Raw genomic sequence first — 20888 nt, 5'->3', positions numbered from 1 at the left:
ACATTTTTATAGCATTTCAGCTTACCTCTCTTTGAATGACGCAGATCTTATTTCAATGTAAGAAAGTATATAACACTATATGGCTTTCGACGGGCGGATATTGTTCCGCCCCGCCGTACTCTTGTTATATATTACGTTGTTGTAATGATAAATAACTTTAAAACAATAAATTATAATGCAATGGATATAAGTCCGGCATTATAACATACAATTATCAAATTAATGATTTTAATTTTAACGTTAATACATTGTAACATAGTGATGTATGTTTACATGTTGGTAGATACAAAATAATCATTTGCAAAATTTACGTAATAGGAGCAAACAAACCCAACCACGCACATTAACCTCTTTCTATCTGCGGAATTGTAATGTGTCCTTTATCATATTTAATCTGTGCTAAAGTGCAGAAGAAATAAACAACGATAGTAATAATTCTTAACAACATTCATGTAGACGAAATCGTTTCCAGTTCATTTTCTTCAACATAAAATGACACGATACAATAATTATACCCTGTTCATATGAAAAAGAATGGGGATTTTTTCAATTGATAAATCTTCGTCAAGATATTCAGGCCACGGCTTGTGTTAGGTTTATTGGCATATATATATTTTTTCAACCACAGAGCACGAAATACATGTAGTAAATGTCATTTGATCAAATAAGAAATAACATGATCGACACGGTAACCTAAATACTGCATAATATATACGTCCAATGCATTACCTTGTCATGCCAAAAAAAAACGTCTCTTTGTAATATCTCAGAGATTTATCGAATGACTTTTAAACGTATTTGTCACTTAGGGACCGAATTTGTTAAATACTTTTTTAAATGAATTTTGGCGTTAAGCAATTAATACAAATATATATTTGTATATTTATATATCTGCATACATTTAATGTCTCCATTCATTTTCAGACGTTCCTACATTTGAGCCCACATCAAAATCCTACAGTGTCAAAAAAGGACAAATCGTTATACAGAAACTTAAATTTAATGAAAGTAAAACCGCAATCGTCAGTGTGCAATGGCAAAGAAAAGCGAAAGGAAACGATGCATTCACAGACATCGACATCGACGGCGAGAAATATATTGGTGGATCTGTGAAGTCGCCATCTCTTTGTATAACGAAGACAACAGAGGAGGAAGATGAGACCATATATATCTGTCAGGCTAAAAATTCAGCCGGAACAGGGAGGAGTGATGAAATCAAAATCAAAATCACACAACCAGAGCAAGAAACAGGTAAATACGTTCACAATTTAGTATTCATTAGTCATTATAGAGTCTATCAGAATCTAAATAACTTATGAATAAGCAAGAATTCCGTTTTCAAAATATTAAATGCGTGTTTTAATTCATAATTTTGTTTGAACAGCCTAACTAGTCTTAGATAATTATATGACATGCGCAATCACCTCTTTTTTATTATCTGGTTTTTACAAAGGAATAACCATAACTCAACTTGAAGTATTAAATGTGAAATACATGTGTTTAAATCTTACACTACCTTCCCCTGAATGACTATGGATGTAGGGTCATGACATTACAGATTAATTGTCCTCTTTCACTATGTCACTTTTTGTCATTTTTTTTTTTTATATAAAACAGGCGGCCCGTGTTCTGTTCTACTATTAAACTGTGAAACAATGGCCCACAGTGCAACCACCTGTTATTTTTAACTTTTCGTACGAATCTTGGTGAACATCATTTTACGAGAGACGTTCCACGTTGTGTAATTTCAATTTGCATTGAATACTCATACATATTAAACAGACTTCATGGAAACTGCAATGAATTTTAACTTATTCTGACAATTTTCTTGTGAGTGAGTATGTATGACTTGGAGCTCTTTATTTCAAACGTTCTACTTAATTTGTCGTGTGAGCATTTGCCTGCATTTAATAGTCTGAATTAAATACGATTGCTACAAAATGTATCCCTATATTGTGTCGTTATTGAAGGTTTCAACGTAGAATGGGAACTTGACATCAGAGAGGTCAATGTACGATTTACTGTACATGAAGACATAAGAGCGCTTAAAGAATCTTTTCAACGACTAATTGGGAAAGCGTTAGGTGTATACTATAGGATTGTCAACGTACAAATGAGCACAGGTAAGTATAATTCGTTAATAAACGCTACCAGCAAAATAATATCTTGCTTAGATATTTGTTAAAACAGTATTCTTTTTTTGTATTACAGAAGTAATGTAAATTGTAAAGTTATGTACGTGTTTTTTTTGCTCTAGTAGAAAAATACCCAGGGACGCAAGCTGTACAGCTGTATAGTCAAGTGTAATATCTATCACAAATGTACAAAACTATGTGGATATACCGACACTTGTATCAATTTTATTTTGGTTTATTTTTGCAAAGGTTGCACCATCGTGTCGTTCGACATAACTGGTTCTACACATCCATTAGACGAATCTGCATTGGCCTTAGCGGAACGATTCACTACAGGTCTCAAAGACGACTCTATTCGTTTGCCTGATGAAACCGGAAACCCATTAAAAATACCACAGGAATCTATAAAGATCACAATGAAAGAGACACTTGATGGTAAATTAAAGTATATCTCCCCTTTTAAATTATTCTTATAATACTTAGTTGAAGACCTTACCTTTCCGCATACAAATCTAAAGATACCTAATCAGTGACGATTGTAGGTTGAATAGAAGATACTATTCGTCATTGATTGGTAATAAAGAAATTAATATTGAATTCCAACATTAATATTGTTCAGCAGATTAATAGCTTATGAATAAGGTTATCTTGATTTAGATTATCATTCAATTTTCGTTGATCAGTTATTTTGCTGAAATCTCAAATAAGATAGACATTCGAAATAATGTCTTCACCAATTCCAATGTTATATATCAAAATTCTACTAGCAATACTAGTATATAATTCATAAAATATTATTGGTAAACAGTACTATTGGCGTTGGTAAACAAAAAAGTAATGTGTAATTTAAGGCCAATTAATAAGAACAAATAAGTACTGACGTCAGAATTGAGATCATAAGATAATTTTGTTTCAACCCAATGAACAGACATAGATTGATTTCATACCAAGCTAGCTGAGAACCAAGGAACGCTTCCTATTGAAGGCGCAGATCCTCTAAATTATCGATTTTGCATTTAAATTTCCGAAACAACATAATTAATCTATGTTTGAACTGATTTCCATTGTGCTGGCCTAAATAACGATAACTTAGCCGAAATCATCGGCATATAATCTTATGGTCTAAATTGTCTTAACTATAGCAACTTACCTAATCAGAAGCAAAACACACACTTAAGGAGACACGGTAGTCTAATGGTAGGACGCCGGGCTCGTGACTGAAGGGTTGCGGGTTCGAGTCACGTCACGGCACTGTGTTGTATCTTTGAGCAATATATTTTACTCCGCTTGTTTCAGTCTACTCAGCTGTAAATGAGTACGTGGCTGGGTAGTGCTAGACTTGTTGAATGCTAGCTGTGAGCGCCGAAATGGCAACACCGGCTGTTTGCTTCCCAGGGAGTTGAAAAAAAATATTGGCTGGTTGCAAAGACCCTATAACCACGGATAATAATTTACGAACCGCTTTCAGACGACCTACGAACTATGTTGTGATAAAGCGGAACATAAGAACCCGAATTATAATAATTAGTATTAAGATTAGGAATCATTTCTTTATTTCGGATCATCTTTTTATTTTTTTTATCTGGAAACATTTAATGAAATACATTGCTATTATATAATGTACATAAGATAATGGATTTTCTGTACATAAGATATATAACGCCTAGAATAACATATTTTTACATAATGTTGTACTCGTTACCCTGCATTCATTTAATCGTTAAAATGATAATGAGGCTGTAACTGTAGTCTGACTTATCCTCACTAAGTTCAACGATGCACGACAAAATATAAAGAAATATCATGGCAGCTGATGAGCGTGACACCTATCTAATTATCGGAGATCAAGACCTGATGTTTGGTACATGACATAATCTTAATAAGCTGTTCCTGACTACTAAAGGCAATGTTCTAATAATTTAAACATTATTTTTCTTACTTAAATTTATAGAGATTAACTACAAACAAATCTAATGAACGGATAATTATCAAAAATATTTACCAAGTATTTAACATAAGATTGCATGGCATTTATGTAGCGTTTCTAATTTAAGTGAACAAATACGCTTGCAAGTATTCAGGACCACTCAGACTGATGTCCGATTTACGGATGCATATTGTGAACTGTATATTATAATAAAAAAGAACAAACATTGATAAATGAAACAAAAAGTATTAAACATGCTAGCAGAAAAATGGATGCGTTATAGATTATTCAAATGCAATTGTTAAATCAGCACAACAACTGATATAACTTTTGTAGAACACATATTCATTATGTCATAAATGTTTACATTCAAAGTAGGTTATACATATTGTTTAAAACAGAAAGGCTTAACTTACACAACTTCATTACGATTAGTTTGGGTGTTGCTTTTAGTATGAGGTCTGATGATTTGTTGTCACTGAAGTACTTGTCACAACATCAAATTTGTATCATATTGTCTTACCTATCATATAAATGCATCATTATTCTACAGCTGCCGCTGATATCAATGTGCCGGTGGTAAGCATCGATCAAGCTGCATACTATGTTGAACCTGGTGACATAGCTATTTTGAGAAGCAGGGTGATGACGTCGACTCATATCACCTCAATTGCATGGTTCCGAATCAACAACGACGACGGAACAGAACATGCCATTGACATTGACAACGAAAAATACTTTGGAGGTTCTGTTGAGTCACCGTCTTTGGTAATTGACGACACAACAGTTCAAGATGAAGGGCGTTATGTATGTCATGCTGAGAACAGATTTGGTGTCGGAAAAACCTTTTCAACCTCCATGTGCATTTTCAATAGGGGTATGTATCATAATGACGCATTGACTTTAGTTTATCAATTAAAACTGTATTAAAATAAATCATATACACGTATTTCAACGTTCCATATTGCATCGTCATTGGTTATGTAAAACTATAAAACTCAAAGGAATATAATTACACACATTACAAAAATTAGAATTGGTATACAAATGTTGTTTTCTTATTTAGCCTCTAATGACAACATATTCACAATATCCAACTTGGAAACAAACATAATGCGAAGTGCTCAAAAAACTTGTCAAAACACAGTGTAAATAATATCATTCGTATTGCATATATTGAACTATGTGAAGAAAGCATATGTTTTATTTTATATCAGACAACATTGAAACCTCTTTGGTGCTACAAGCTGAGACGTCACGAAGAGAGAGCCAGTCACTAAGTAGTTCCAAGACAACAATTGACGACGGTTCCACGATACAGCCAATTACTGAAAAGGAGTCGCCTGTAAGTACTGATACTCTATGTATATTTAACACCATGCATACAAGAAAAGATCAGTCACATTATCTACACATCAGGTTGTACAGATCAATTTTTTCTTCTTTTACATTCCATTAGCACATTCGGTATTATTGCTTGTACTTTGGACATTCTAAACAACTTCATACATAAAACTAACTTTTTACGGTCAGTTTTTTTCGACATGACTCATTGTGCACATTGGGCTGTACATGTATTCAGGAAATTATCACAAGAGGTTTGATAATATAAAACAGAGAGTGCATAAGTACATATCATATAATTGTGTAAAAGTTTTTTTTACCTCAAAGCCATGCTAAAGGTTCCTTAACGGGATAAACATTACTAAATTACATAAACAAGCATACCATATACTATAAAAACGGAGAAAAATCAGTCGGTCTGCAATGATATATTGTTCGAGTTCTTTTTTACGTAGCTAACCCCCCCCCCATTATTATTTAGCTAATACAGTAGCAGTGTACAGTAGAAATGGCCTTATCCAAAAAATAGAGGGCATGTCTCAGATACACATGGATAGCGAAGTCATCCTACACAACACACCTACATATTTGTATATTTTTATAAATTACATTGTAAACACATTTTTATTATCAAAATTAATTTTGATTTCAAAAAGTACAAATGTATTTTCCCCATGTTTCAGACTTTTGAAAAGATGGTTACAACATCAAAAACTGCTAATAGATGCAAAAGAAAACATGACTTTAATCCAAAATAATTGACACCCATAGGTAGGGATTTTATTCTTAGAACCTGTTTTAATTAAATATCACCTATATTCGGTAACAGATAGACTGGCTACCAACCCTCTTTTTACTAGTAGCTTATCTCCCCCTAATTTGAGAATTTAGGGTATGGTCAAATCTCGAAAAGCACTTCCCGGGATAGTGGTGAGTGCAAAAAGGTCAAACCCATATTACATTACTGAGATCAAGCTGATTTGATTTGGCTATGCTATGAAGATTAGGCTGGGATGTGACCAAGGACAGTTTTATTACACTGGGTTCACAGATGATTTTTGGAGTGGGGGTTCCTTTAGCTGTGTTCCTATGGTCTTGGGTAGCATTACAAGGGCCTGTTTTATTTCGTTGGATATGTCCTGAAAATGGATGAAGCTTTGGCAAGCGGTTTGGATTATTACCTTTTTACTGCATATATCTGTATTTATTGACAGGATTATCTGTAATTCAAATAAAGATATCTTCATTTTGAACAGATATTGAATAGAATTGAATATTAAAAATATAGATATCTCTATTTGAAATGTAGATATTTCAAATTTTGATATTACAAAATAACACATATCTTAAATTAAAATATTTCATATATGTCATGGAGTATCTTTATTTTAATAACATATCTCTGCCTTTATGTCATAATTAGAGATACACCTGTATTTGTCATAATTGGAGATATCTGTATTTGTCATAATTGGAGATATCTGTATTTCAAATACAAATATCTTTATTTAAAATATAGAAATATGTATTTTAATAACATATCTGTCATAATTAGATATACAGTGTATCTGTATTTGTCCTAATTAGAGATATCTGTATTTGTCATAATTAAAGATATTTCTGTCTGATATATAGATATATGTATTTTACATACAAATATCTATAATTATGCAATAAATAAATGTATATGTATTTAAATTGGTAAAAACCCAAAATGGCTTGTTTTATGAAGCTTTTATAAAATCACCAAGGACAGTTATTATTCAGTAATGAGGGCGATTTATACTCCTGGTGTGTGGCTAATTGTCCTACAGAGTTTGTGGTATCACAGGACATCTAGCCCCGGAGTCAAATTACAAACCTATTCCACATTTAAACAGTCTCTAGACTCAGACATCCAAATGATCAAAATAATTAGAGTGATTTTTTTTTCGAAATCATTAAATATTCGAGAGACGGGGGGCAAGTCTAGGTAACAGAAATACTCACGTTTAAGTATAGCTCAAACCGGTGTTTTGTTCGCAATATTTACACATGTGTTGAGAACAAAAGATACTACATAAATGCTAAAACGGATTTGTGAATTGTCAACACTAAAACAAAATTCAATCTTTGTTCTTGAAAAGAAATGAAGCATACCTAGTCCTCTTCATCATATGCCAATTTAGTGCTTTTTTTTTTTTTTTTTTTTTTTATACATGCAATATCATAGGGCTAATTCATTAAATAGAATATTCACAAATGGCCACATTATGCTACTTGACATTGATACTTTTTCCTGCTTCAGGACAATGTTTTCGTATCAGCTGCAACAGATGGTCATACTAAAACAGTAAAACTACTGTTGGAAAAGGGAATAGATCCTTACGATGTAAGTTCTTTAAAGAGTCGAGAACATGCAAGACATTTTTCAAAAGATACCATATCATTTATACTGTATATATTTAATTTCTGGTCAGTATGATCTGCATTATGTCCAAGTTTACAATGCGCGTTACATAGTATTAGTATCATAAAACACTGGAATAGGACTTCCAGCTTGGAGAGCAGATATATGCTATTTTGCTGAGTGATCAGGATTTTCGTCTGGCCTAATCCTGAAAGTCTGATCGTTGACACTGTACCACCGTTACGAAAGCAAAACTGGATATAAAATGTTTGTTTATTGCCGCGTTTGTATCGGTCTATAACCACCTTAAACAAGCATAAAGGTTTAAAAACAAAAACTTACCAATGTTTAAGTCATCTGTTAATTTACACAAACCACGATAGTTATCGCAAATCGTTTGTCCAGATTTGTATCAATCACCCATATTAAATATATCGGTCACATGTCGTTTGCACACAGAGCAAGAATCGGACTTCGTGTAATTTGATGTAATTCCACATCTGTAATAGATAAAAGCTATAAGCTTGCTTAACAATAAGTATTCGTGACCTGCTATGCAATTCAAAAACATGAAACAAACCTTTTTCAGTATATAATGCGGGTGTAACAATTGGCTACAGTTTTGGATATTTGAAACTAAAACCGAACTTAAAGAAGCAAATATAGTTTTGAAAAATAAAAATAATGAAAAAACAATTGAGGTTTTAAATTTACACAAAAATTAGAGGATTTACAAATCAAGATATGCAGTTGTGGAATCGCACGATAAAAATCTGGACGATTATTGTTTGCGCACACCTGAGCAAACGATCGCCGAACGTTTGGCGAAAACAATCGTGGTTGGTGTAAATCGAGAAATGCCATTTACAATAAATACGGTTTCGTGTTTAAAATATAACATTAATTAAGGATAAAAAATTGATATTTTAAGTATGTTTCTATACTCTAGCTTTATCTATATGCTTATCATTCTATCGATATGTTCTTAAATTTAGAAATGGTGTTTTCGAGTTTGGCTAATTGACACATATAAAATTACAACATATGTAAATGGTCCCATATACAGGTAAAAGTAGCAACTTTGCGCATGGACCTGGAACGTAGTTTTCCTAAACCATGACACTTACTTAGTTCATCGACGTTTGAAAATGCAGGTAAATGGGAGCTATTTACCAGGCCAAGGTATGCAGTTGTAGGATCGCACTATAAACATCTGGACGATTATTGTTATACTATGTAGGTGCCTCGATAGCCGTGATCGCTAACGCGCACAGTCATTACTACTGTGTGCAATTAAGCGTGAGCTTCAGACCACTCGCTCTCCCAAGAAGTTCGATCCCCAGCGGTGGCTGAAAAAAAGAGAGTGATGTCTGATAGGGTTAGTTGTTATCCCTCCGATGGCACGGTGGTTTTCCCCGGTGGATTTTCCTCCACTACGAAACACCATTTGTTCCCTTAGCGGCGTCGTAATAAAAGCTCTACAGAGCTTATGTTTGTTGTTGGCAATTGTACACGACGTTAAATAAAGATATTTATATATATTTTTTTATATTTTTTATGTGAAACGCATTATAAAACTGAACATTTTATTACATTTTTGCCAGTGAAATAACGGATTCTATCAACTTGATAAAACTGATATTTCACAGTGTGACAAATATCAAAATTGGTATTGACCAATCATAACCGTATCTTTTATTCGCTGCATTCAAAGGCAACGATTTTTTTTGTTCAGATTCCAATGAAGCGACGGTAGAACAAGTGGTAAATGTTTGGTGCACACACTTAAGTATTTACATAAATATACAATTAATATACAATTAATAACATTTTTATAAACAATCATACCAGAAAATAGCAGAAAACGTCGGAATTGTGTTGAGTATCACATTCAAAATGGCGCGCTACCTTGTTGTCAAGCGTGACGTCATTAGAATATGGCGCTAATTATTACGCTTCTGATTCCCACGCTCTTTTAATGCATTACATTTTTCATGTTCTATGTTTTAAAATAGAATAAATAGAAAACTTAATGGTGTCTTCAGTAATACCAAATATATTTCACGAGCGTGGCTCGTATTTTGAAATTTTTCACGAGTGCGCAGCACGAGTGAAAAACATCAAAATATTAGCCACACTCGTGAAATATGTTTGATATTACTGAAGACACCATTAAATATCCCCTATATATTAATTAGTGTGATAAGAAATTAGTACGAGCCTTCCGGATTTTTTTCATTCCGTAATCAACCAATAGTACCTAATCGCACATTTGCGCACAACCGGGAACCATTGTTACATCGCATAATTGCGTGCACCATGTACAGACGATAAGCGCACCGCACATGGTGTACGACGGTGTGCGTACGCTATTTTAAGTGCGTTTAGCTTTCACACGACTGTACTTGATACATGCATTTAAAAGTAAAATATCATTAAATGTATTTAATGTAGTCATACATATATCGTGAAATTATTGTTGAAAATGAGGAAAGTCCTTACCAATTAAGTTTTGAAAGTGTGAAGTAGAAATACTACGTCCTTTTTAAATTACTTTTATATCAAATTTCAAAAACAATACGTTTGCAGAATATATAAAAGTCAAAAGTATCAGAAGAAGCGATTACGTTTTAAAAATGATACGATTCCTGTTGCTTTCATCATCCTGTGAACTCAATTTCTTTTGGAAGTATCTAGCAGCGAAAGGGTTCGAATAAGTATCCCAACTCAATAACTACCTGGACAGATATGTCGTTATTACAAATAATCAATAAGTTATGAACGATTACAACTGTGATTCTGTTTCGCCGATTATTTACCCAAAATCATAATACCAATTCTAAATTTGCAGAACAATATGTTTCCGTGAAATGCTATACAATTTAGAGACATATACGTATCTATTGTTAGTATGTGATGTGGTTGTTGAGCCTACCAGGTATAATCATGGTTTTTCTCTCCAAGAATTTTTAATTTTTCGGAACTTCATATTGGAATTATTTCAGAATTCTTAGCATACGTAAAGCAGCAAACACCGGTATGCGAATAAACAATTGAAATTTAAGATTCACACAGATATAAGACGACATTTTAAAACATTAAACTTGTTATAGGAAGTTTAAAGTGAAATATTTCATTATTCATTTGAACTAATCTATCAAAATAAAATAAATTTCAATACAGTAGCGACGAACACATCTTTACATTTTAAAACTAAATATATATACGAGTATGCTGTCGGTGAAATCATTAATATTGCAAGAATTCTCACAATTTTGATCACTGCTAAGATAAGTAGTTGGTATCAACTCTTCTTCAACTGCAGTACGGGGTTGTGGAATCTGCTACAGGAGGTGGTCATACAAATACAGTGGAACCTATGGTGGAAATGGGAGCAGACCCTAAGCGAGTAAGTTTTGGAAGTGTGAAGTAGACATAATGCGTCCTTTTAACAGAGACCATTAACTTGTATCGCATTTAGGAAAGAACAAACCCAGTTTGAGTGATACAAAAAATATCTGAACCCATTGAGTTTTAAAATGACGCGCTGTCAATTGCGTTCCAATATTTCCCGGAAGAAACTAGAAGCGGAAATGTTCAAAGTATCTCAACTCAATAATGACATTGTCAGACATTTTGTTATAATCCATATTCACCATTTAATATGCCATGTTCGATTATAACTTTTATTTGTTTTGCCGCTTATTTGCACAAATAGATAATAGCAATTACAAGCTAGCTAAACAATACATATCTATGACCTGCTTTACAATTCAAAGACATATCACAAACTAGTTTCAGTCGGTAGCATGGTTACTTAGTATACAAAATGTATCCATAAAATTTTATATGTAAACGTATCAAATATTCTGAATTCTTGTCGGACGTATTTCTAAGTTTTAACCGTACGTAAAGAACTAAACATTTATATGCAAAAATGCATAAAAGTTTAAGATTCACACAAAAAAATAGAAGATATTCATACAATTTGTTCACATGGACCCGGGTAAACTTACTAAATATGACCCATTGTCTGGCGATTTTACCACCTTTGATGAAGACATCAAATATTTTTAGTATAGGGGTCAGTTGAGTATATTGTCAATGTGCCATATTAGGTAAAAGTTAATTGATATGTCCGGTTACTGGAGGACCAGGGCCGCAGAGTTGTGACTTATCATTCTCAGAAACTGTATCAGACTTCTCATGTGACTGGTCAGCCATTCATATTAGGAAAATTAACATGCCTAAATTTAATGCTAGTCATAATCAGCAACAGCAGAGTGCAAAACACAACTGTCCTTGCATAAGAGAATACCTTGTAAACAGGCATGTTATATTCCAATTTAATCAATTAAATCTAGATGCTTTAAATGCCCAGGTTGATAACGACTAACGGTATATCATTTCAAAGGCCTTCGTAGAAAAGAAGGATGTTTTTGAAGACCCATAATACGTTAAGCCATTTTTACTAGTTTTGAGGTATGTACTGAGATTTATGATTTAAACAGCATTCCATTTGTTCCAGAGTCAAACTTTGATTTCTCTCCCGTCTCCGTCAGCTTTGCAGGAGATAAATGAAGAGACATTATTAGCTTTTATGAGATGATTTTGCCGCGGTCTAAGTCAATGCTAAGTAATTTGATTAATGTTTTGGATTCCGTCCCGAAAACTCCTTAACGTCTTCAAACTATTTTAACTCGTAGTGTTCTTTCCTAAGTGGTATTCAAGTTGTTTGACCTTCTTCTGTCCACAAGGTGATGTCGTAAAAAGTTAGGGGAACACCATTCTATGAATGCATCGCTATAGATACAATGATGTAACGTGTATCCTACATGATTATCAAAGCTTTATTATTCCATGTACAAATAATCAAACATACATATATCATCTTGTATCTTGTGCGAACATGCCAATGTGTAAACAAGAGATTTTTTATAAGATTAAAAGTGTGTAGTTCGTTAGAGTATCCTGATTGCATGATTAACTTTATTTAACTGTCCTTTTTATTTTGTTACTGTAAATTTTATAAAAAAAAATTCTTAAATAATATTATGAGCATTGTTTTAAAGGATGGTAAAACGTAAAATTTGAATATCTAACTTTTTTGCTCGCTTATTTTCTGGCCAACATGTATCTTAAACGGTACCGAAAAGAAATCGGGGATCGCTTTTGGGTTTAGCAAAGAATTTAAAGCATTTTTTCTCCACTCATTGCTTTCCCTTTTCAAAGAAAACAATTTGTCTAACAATTCATTTTAAACGGTTATCATGTGTTTTAAAAATTGTTTGATTTTTTTAAAAATAAAGGCGATCAATTGAAAACACGTTATATTGTATGTCGGATTTCTTTTACTAGGAGTTACCAGTAAATCACACGATTCTTCGTAAACAAAGGCACCAAATATGGCTTGTGGTTGGAACGTAATTGTATATGGGCTGCTTTGTTGTTTTTCCATTTCAAAGCTAAGAAAAACATTTTGTTGCAATAGCGTCATTCTGTGCGTACTATTAAATAACAACCTTACGAGATTACAGAGATAGTGTCCAGATCAACAGTGACTTAATAGACATGTACGTTATTACGGCTTATAAGATACAAGATATGTAGCGTAATACGTGTTTTTACAATTTGTATAATGGTATACAGGTGTTAATGTGCTTAATAAACACGCTCTATCTTCAGGTATCAACCACCACAGAAACGATGGCCGCCAAGTACATTTCCAGCAGAGAAACCACAAATTTTGCACGACCCTCTCGATTGTTGATCGATATCTATTCTGACCTTTTTAGATCAGTCCTGAAAGTTAAATGCCCGCCTCCAGGACTATCCGCTATTCTGCAAAGTCAAAAAGTTCAACTTTGTAAAATTCTTGAACAGCGTCAGCAAGAAATTTTATATCCATCAGCTGGAGCGTTTTCAGGTAACCTGGATGACTTAGATTTTACACTTCTGTACAAACTGCTTCGAAACCTTCAGGATATCAACATACCGCCACATCAGAAAGGTTGGGGGAAGACCCCAGACAATACAGACAGGTCACTTTCAGCTAATATTGATCGGTTGAAAGAGGAGAGGAATGAAGCTGATGAACATTTGCCCACAGCTTCACTGTCTGATGCTGACTTCAATGCTAGGTGTGATTATATCCGTCAGATCATCTCCGAAATTGAAAACGACGTTCTCACTGGAAGCACATTTGTGACCGCTGTAGACGCTTTACTGACCATGAGCATGGACCATGATACGAAACAATATAATATACAGGAATTCAAGGCAAGAGAAGGTAAGTTAAGCACTTAGCAGTAGACTTTTTCCGGAGTAAGATATTATTTTATCAAGTAATGAGTTCAAATATCAGATATATATTAAGTTAGACTCTATCATGTACTTTAATATTGATAAATAAATAGGAAAGTAGTTTCTCTTGGACCACCCTCGATATTCCAGGGATTACACACACTTACACACTCTGCACCCCTAGAATATTTCAAAGCAAATTGAAGGCTCCCGGGTCCGCCACGTACAGGTCGGCACGAGTTGTGTCCCATGGAATTACGTATTCACCAATAAATCAAAATGCGTGTTAGGCATATTCCGCTCGGTATAATGGCTTTGCATTCTGGTTGGTTGTTTGCTTTTTGAGATTTAATTTTGGCATATTCCGTGCATGTTTAATAATGCTGTTCTTGGGACAATGGGGAATCATTTCGCATTTTAGTTCATTACAAATCTCATTCATTTTACTTGACTCTTAAACTATCATCGTATACAACTTATCTATTCTTGACCTCTAAGGAGAGATCCATTATGGTGTCCTTTAGTTTCTCCCGGTCTGTCCACAGAGAGATTTTCAGAATCCAAGTGTCTTAAATTTTGCAAGGTTGCAAGATGAAAACCAATTACATATAGATGTCCGTCAGGGCTTAGGTCACTGTTGGTATAAATAGAGTGTGATGGCAAATATAATTTGATGAGTATCTTTTTACATTAGTAATGTCATATAACCTGATTCGAAAATCCCCCGGTCACAATTAAAGTCACTGATGTTATTTGGTGGTAAATGGTACTTAGTGGATAGTCTAAATGGTAAACCTAAACCTTTCAGATTACCTGTGTAGTGCTTCATTATGAATAATCATAACTTAGAATGAAATCTGTTGCATCAAATCGGCGATGCTGGGCGATATTTAGGGTTAGGCGCATGGCGAGGCCCTTAAATTATTATGTTGTATCCTATTAACGTAAATGTCTTATTTTACAGCGATACCTCCAAAAGTAGCAGCCATGATAGGTGAGTTATCAAATATAGCTCTCCCGAATATGTTTCCTGATACAATCTTGTCAGATCCTACAGATGTACATCATATATAACTGTAGAAGAGTGCAGTGAATTGTTTGGTTTTGATAATCTTTTATGTAATATGCATTCTGAATTCATGTAAAATGTCCTTGGTAATGTGATCATTCACTGTCTTTTTCAAGGGTTGGAGGCTGGCGTCATAAGTAATTGGGCTTCTCGGACATAGAATAAGTGTTATGTGATTTTCGCCAATGTTGATTATCTTACTCTCTTTAATACATTTTAAATATTTAAACGATACGCAGGAACTCTTTGTCTTTTGAACATTTTAATCTAACTTGCTTGAGTTTGATAAAGTTGTTATTCATCTATTACTCATTTGGAAACCTCACTTTAACGAATGCTATAGGATGTCCTGGTGTTGGCATTAAGCACCATTTAACTATACTAGCTGGATTATTTTGAATGTGAAGAAAAAATATGGTTTTTAGCTCTACTGGCAAGAAATGTAAGCACGTTCCACCAAAAAATTATCAACTAGATTATTTACAGCCTTTTCTAATTTTAACAACAGGGTCATGATGTTTTGCATGTACCCCTTTGTAGCTTAAACTAATAACATGTATCCATGTTTATGGTAACTGATGTAAAATTAAGGTCAACAATATTTCAGCAGCTTTCCAAGAAACATTAAAACCTGGAGTATCCTCATTTCGATAAGTTACGAAATCTCTATACATTTAAGAATAAATGTCATTAAATGACACAGATAAGAAAATACATAGATAAGCTAAAGATGAAAAATAATACAGTTACTAATCTGATAGAATTTTCACAACCGTATCATTTCTCAAATATTTTCTTTTCTCCGTACAGCAACTACACGTGCCAGTTTCGAAGAAGAAAAAGAAAAGAAAACATTCATTGAAACCAAAAGTTTCTTTGATGCTAAAGAAAAGCTTGAAGAGAACAGGATCGTTGTAATTAAAGGTAACACCGGAGATGGAAAAACAGCGACAGCTATTCAACTCCTTAACAGGCTGAGTAATGAACAAGAAGACAGACAGCCACTACAAATTCACAAAATTGAAGACTTAGATTTATTGCCTCCTAATTCAAAATATCTTGCTTTGATTGATGATATTTTTGGAGAGAAAGTTTTGCATGATAAGGAAGTAGGTGAGTGGAACAAAAGAATCAGCTCTGTAAATACAAAATTTTGTGGGGATGATCAAACCCAGGGCAATTTTCTAGTCATAACTGTTCGTAATGAAGTATTTAATTCTTTGAAAAAGCATTCTTTGGGATCAGTTTTCATTGATTTCAACATCATTGATCTTAGTTCTAACACTTACCAAATTGCAACAGAAAAGATGGATATTTTGGAGTTCTATGAGCCAAAGGAAAACACATTTTTTTGGGAAGACGAAGAAAAAGACGCAGTCATGGTTTATGCCCCGAATATGGGATTTCCGCAATGCTGTAGACTTTTCAGAGATATTCCTGAATTACAGAAAGAACGAGTCAACTTTTTTAAGAAACCTCTTAAATTTGTGAATGAAGCATTGTCAAGATTAGAGGAATGTTCTGCCCTTTTGTTTCTCTACCTCAATGGCGGGATCGTACAGGTAAAAGATCTAGATCCAAACAGTGAAAATGTAAACACATTTTTTTTAGAAGAAGCATTCAAAATTGATTTGATTGAAAGAGTAGATGACAGAACAATAATAACCTATGAGAAAAGAATAGGATTTGTAAAGAAAAGTTTAGAGAGATTATCAGGGTTTTTGGTAGTAAAGGAGAAAGATTGGTCTGGTGAGGATGTGTACAGATTTTCTCATGATTCTATATGTGTGGCAGTGACACTTTTGTATGGAAAAGCCACACCTATTGGCTACATACGGAATTGTCCCAGCAAATCCCTCAGTTATCTAACAACATGCACAAACTCTCCAGACGGGGTTGTCATATCACGTAATCATTATACATACATGTGTGAACGTCTGATTAGAGAGTTTGAATGTAAGGGGTATGATTATGGCACCAGTATTGCCTCTCTAGACGTATGGAATGATCGTGAATTCGGTGACAAATTTGTCAGGATGTTGAATGATAAAAAAGTTGAGAAACTTGCTGTTTTGAACAAGGCATGTTCTTATGGTGCAGAAGAATGTGCTTTATACCTTCTGCAGGAGGGTGTAAAACCTGACAAAAACACCCCGACCTGCATTTTGAATGGGAAAAGTGTGAATGTTCTGAAAGCCTTAATCAATTATCTGAATGATGAGATTAAACTTGCCTTGTTGGGACAAGCATGTTCTGCTAGTTCATTAGAATGTGCAATATATCTTCTGTCTATAGGTGTTAAACCTAACAAGCATACAGAATTGTGGTCATTGATTAGCATCAAGAAGCATAAAGGAGATTACGTGAGACTTAGAAGAGTTGCACAATACCTGAACGGTGAGACAAAACGTGCCATGTTGAATAAAGCATGTTTTAATGGAACAGAAGAATGTGCTTTGTATCTCTTGTCCCAGAATGTGAAACCTGACAATGAGACACCGTTTGGTGTGGTAGAGAGAGGTAGTGTGAAGGTGTTACGTAAACTTCTTCAGTATGACGTCACTTCAACAGCAAGAGATCATTACAATAGCAATGTTCTGTACCATTCGTGTTTGTATCAGAGAGAAGAGATGGTGAATATGTTGTGTGACACTTATCCACACATGGTGCATGACCATGGTTGGTTAGGAAGAACCCCGCTCCTTGTTGCAGCCACAACAGGAAACTGTTCCATGTTTCGGACAGTGGAGAGAAGTCTCCTGAATTCTTTGTATAGAATTGAGGATGAACAACACAAGTGTGAGTCAGTAGATGGTCGTGTCGTGCATAGAAGTTGTGCGTGCGCTCAGTATATGTCTCAGCTTGTGTGTAATGACGGGTGTACGGTGTTACATTTGAGTTATAGATGGGGACACAAGGATCTTTGTTTGTATTTGTGTCAGTCGTACCCAAAACTAACCACAGTTGCAGATAAGGCCGGCTGTCATTGTCTACATTATATAGCTAGGTATACATCAGATGAAGTCATGTTCAACGAATGTGAAACCATCGTAAAACAGTACTTTGAATCAACAGGACATACGTATGACATCAAAACCATACTTGATAGTGAGGGGAAATCTGTTTTAGATAAGGCAGAGGAAAGAAAAACGGAAAAGGCAAAGTACCATAAGACAGACAGCAGCCCTTTATTTGATCATCTTTGCAAAGTGTTTGGTAGATAAGAATGCTACATATTCCAAAGAGACACACTTGTGCTAATCCATGCATCATGTTCAAAGTCCAGATCATGACCAATGGTTATAATAAAGACATTTTACAATTGTAAAGGAATATAAATATTAATAGGTTACTAATCTACATTGACGGGACTTTCATTTGTTGATTGGTGCTATTGTACGCTGTTGTGAGTATTTTACCTTGAAGACCCTTAGAGCAGTGACAATTATGATTGTATATATTTTTTGCTTTATTAACCTGATATTATACATACTGAGTCAACTTTAGTTTCAAATGTTTGTGTTGTTTCAGGAAGACAGCATCACACTGTTTCTAAATGTCTTTTTTTTGCCACTGAATCATTTAGGGTTTCATTATATCATTGGATTAATGTACCTTGATTTTAAACTCGGTTCTTTTGGAATTCAAACGTAGTCAAACCCAATAGGGGAACTTGTGTTAATGTTTAAATGTTTTCTGATTCAGTACGTGTAGCGGTTTAAATCTTATTTGGTTTAAAGGAACCCTTTGTCAATTGGTCTGAATATTGTATAAACAATGATCTCTAAACAGATGAATGGGACTATCAAGGGATAAATCAAGATTAAGAAAGATTACATTTTTCTAGCTTAAGATCCCTATGGCCAAGGAGACTTGTAAGTGAATATAAAAAAGTTACTGCCACAACGTGGGCAAAGGGACTAGGTCGTATAAGGATGTTTACCGCTGTTCTGAAAAGACTTTCATTACTAAAGTTTTACCTGTTTTCTATTTATTGTAGTCTTTTGTACCGTTTCAGCATACTAAAAAAACATGTCAGCTTTTGCGAGATTGAAACATTTTAATGAAGAATTCAGTTTTCGTGGATAAAGAAAATGTGTTTTTTTTGTCAGATATTTGTAAAGTGTAGCATGCTCAAATTAAGTGCTGTCAAGCTTGTAGCAATAACTGATTTTGACATCTTCAAGGTCATAGGAGCAAATCTATTCATTATTTAAACACTTTCGTCTGATTACCATGATGTGTAAAGGACCTGATAGTTTCCCTGTATGAAGTTTTGATGAGTTCCATTTCATTTTATTTCAACCAATTTTATTCATGATGTTGTATGAATTGGATCGAACAACAGGATATGCCTATACCAGTTCTCTCCTGCATGCATTTGTATAAATCAGCATATAAAATATAATATAAAAAAGACACAACTTGTAGACAAGACAGATATCAATGTGCAAGTCATATGGTGAAGGGAGGATAACTCCAACTGCTCATGAAAGTTCACAAGTCAACCTGTGCTACTTCTTGGCCTCACCAGAGTAATGAGTGAGTTTTAGACTCCCTCGGAGTTCAAAATCCACACAGAGTGACTCATAGATAGTTGAATATTAGGCTTATATACATTAAATATTATGAATAAGGTATGTCAATATTGTTATGATTTAAGGGGAGAGTATATCATATTCACACTGTGTTTTTAGTAAGTGCTCAATGGTATTGATAACCATAAGCATGTATGCTGTTCATGTTTACAATATTAAATTATTAGTACATTATAATATAAGTTGATATAGATCATTCTAGTTATATAAATCTTTTTGAGTTCACGATAAAGGTTGAGACACTCTCTAGGATATTTTTATTGGTTTCATTGTCACATTGGTTACAATCATTTAGTAAAGTATGTAGATTATAGTGCGAGTGATTATCATTGAATAGAGTAGCCGAGAGTAATTGTCTGTGATTGTTGTATCTGGCACAATCAAAGAAGAAATGATAACTTGTTTCTTGTATATAACCACATTTACATGAAGCAGATTATAATAGATGGTCATTAAAGAGATCAAAGTTTAAGTTCGTGGATTATTTCTATTTGACATAGTATGATATTGATTTGTCTATCACCAGAGTATTTTTACCACTGTCTGAGTATCATTATTTTGTATATTATTAGTTATGTTAATTAGTTTTTTAACCTGGGGAAGAGATTAAGCATTTAAATATCTGGATTTAACTGATTGTAAAGTCGAAAGGTTGAGGGAAAGAAACTATTAAAGTAGTTCTCAGTTCTACATACCGGGGGATTAAACACTCTATTTAGTCTTAGCTGATACCTCACATTTGTTAAATCATTTAAAAAAGGATCAACTATATCATGAAGGTACTTTGGTGATATATTATGCAATATTTTATACATTAATATTGTTTGTTTTCCCCCTCCTATCGGCTAAGGTTTCCCATCCAAATTCTTTGTACAATTTATGGTGTGATGTACCTCTACGAAGCCCCGTGACTACTCTAGCAGCATCTAGTTGGACTGATTCTAATAATAATTTTGATTGTTCAGTTCAAATATCGAAAACTACATTCGCATATTCTAAAAATGGTCTAATGTAGGATATATACATAGTGTTAAGTGTACTGCTATCAAGTGAGGTTTTAAGACTTCTTAATATATTAATTCGTTTACATCCTGTGTCATAAATATTTTGGATATGTTGACCC

At 33.9% G+C, this 20888-nt stretch overlaps 1 protein-coding gene across 1 annotated transcript; it reads left to right on the top strand.

Annotated features, from left to right (window-relative positions):
* Positions 1-1152: 1152 nt before the first annotated feature.
* On the top strand, positions 1153-18492 carry LOC110458269. The gene is made up of 10 exons (XM_021509890.1): positions 1153-1251; positions 1971-2123; positions 2385-2570; positions 4616-4939; positions 5280-5407; positions 7694-7777; positions 11121-11204; positions 13481-14084; positions 15063-15092; positions 15978-18492. The coding sequence occupies exons 2-10, from the start codon at positions 2114-2116 to the stop codon at positions 18389-18391; spliced, it is 3864 nt and encodes a 1287-aa protein (XP_021365565.1). The 5' UTR covers positions 1153-1251; positions 1971-2113; the 3' UTR covers positions 18392-18492.
* The last annotated feature ends 2396 nt before the right edge of the window (positions 18493-20888 follow it).

This window comes from Mizuhopecten yessoensis, unplaced genomic scaffold, assembly GCF_002113885.1.
Source record: "Mizuhopecten yessoensis strain PY_sf001 unplaced genomic scaffold, ASM211388v2 scaffold9525, whole genome shotgun sequence".
Lineage (NCBI taxonomy): Eukaryota > Metazoa > Mollusca > Bivalvia > Pectinida > Pectinidae > Mizuhopecten > Mizuhopecten yessoensis.
The sequence above is the reverse complement of the archived record's forward strand: the minus strand, read 5'-3'. Positions and strand labels throughout refer to the sequence as shown.

Coding starts and splice junctions, on each gene's coding strand:
- LOC110458269 (XM_021509890.1), top strand. Junction 2,571..4,615: donor AATGAAAGAGACACTTGATG/GTAAATTAAAGT, acceptor ATTATTCTACAG/CTGCCGCTGATATCAATGTG. Junction 11,205..13,480: donor TGGGAGCAGACCCTAAGCGA/GTAAGTTTTGGA, acceptor CTCTATCTTCAG/GTATCAACCACCACAGAAAC.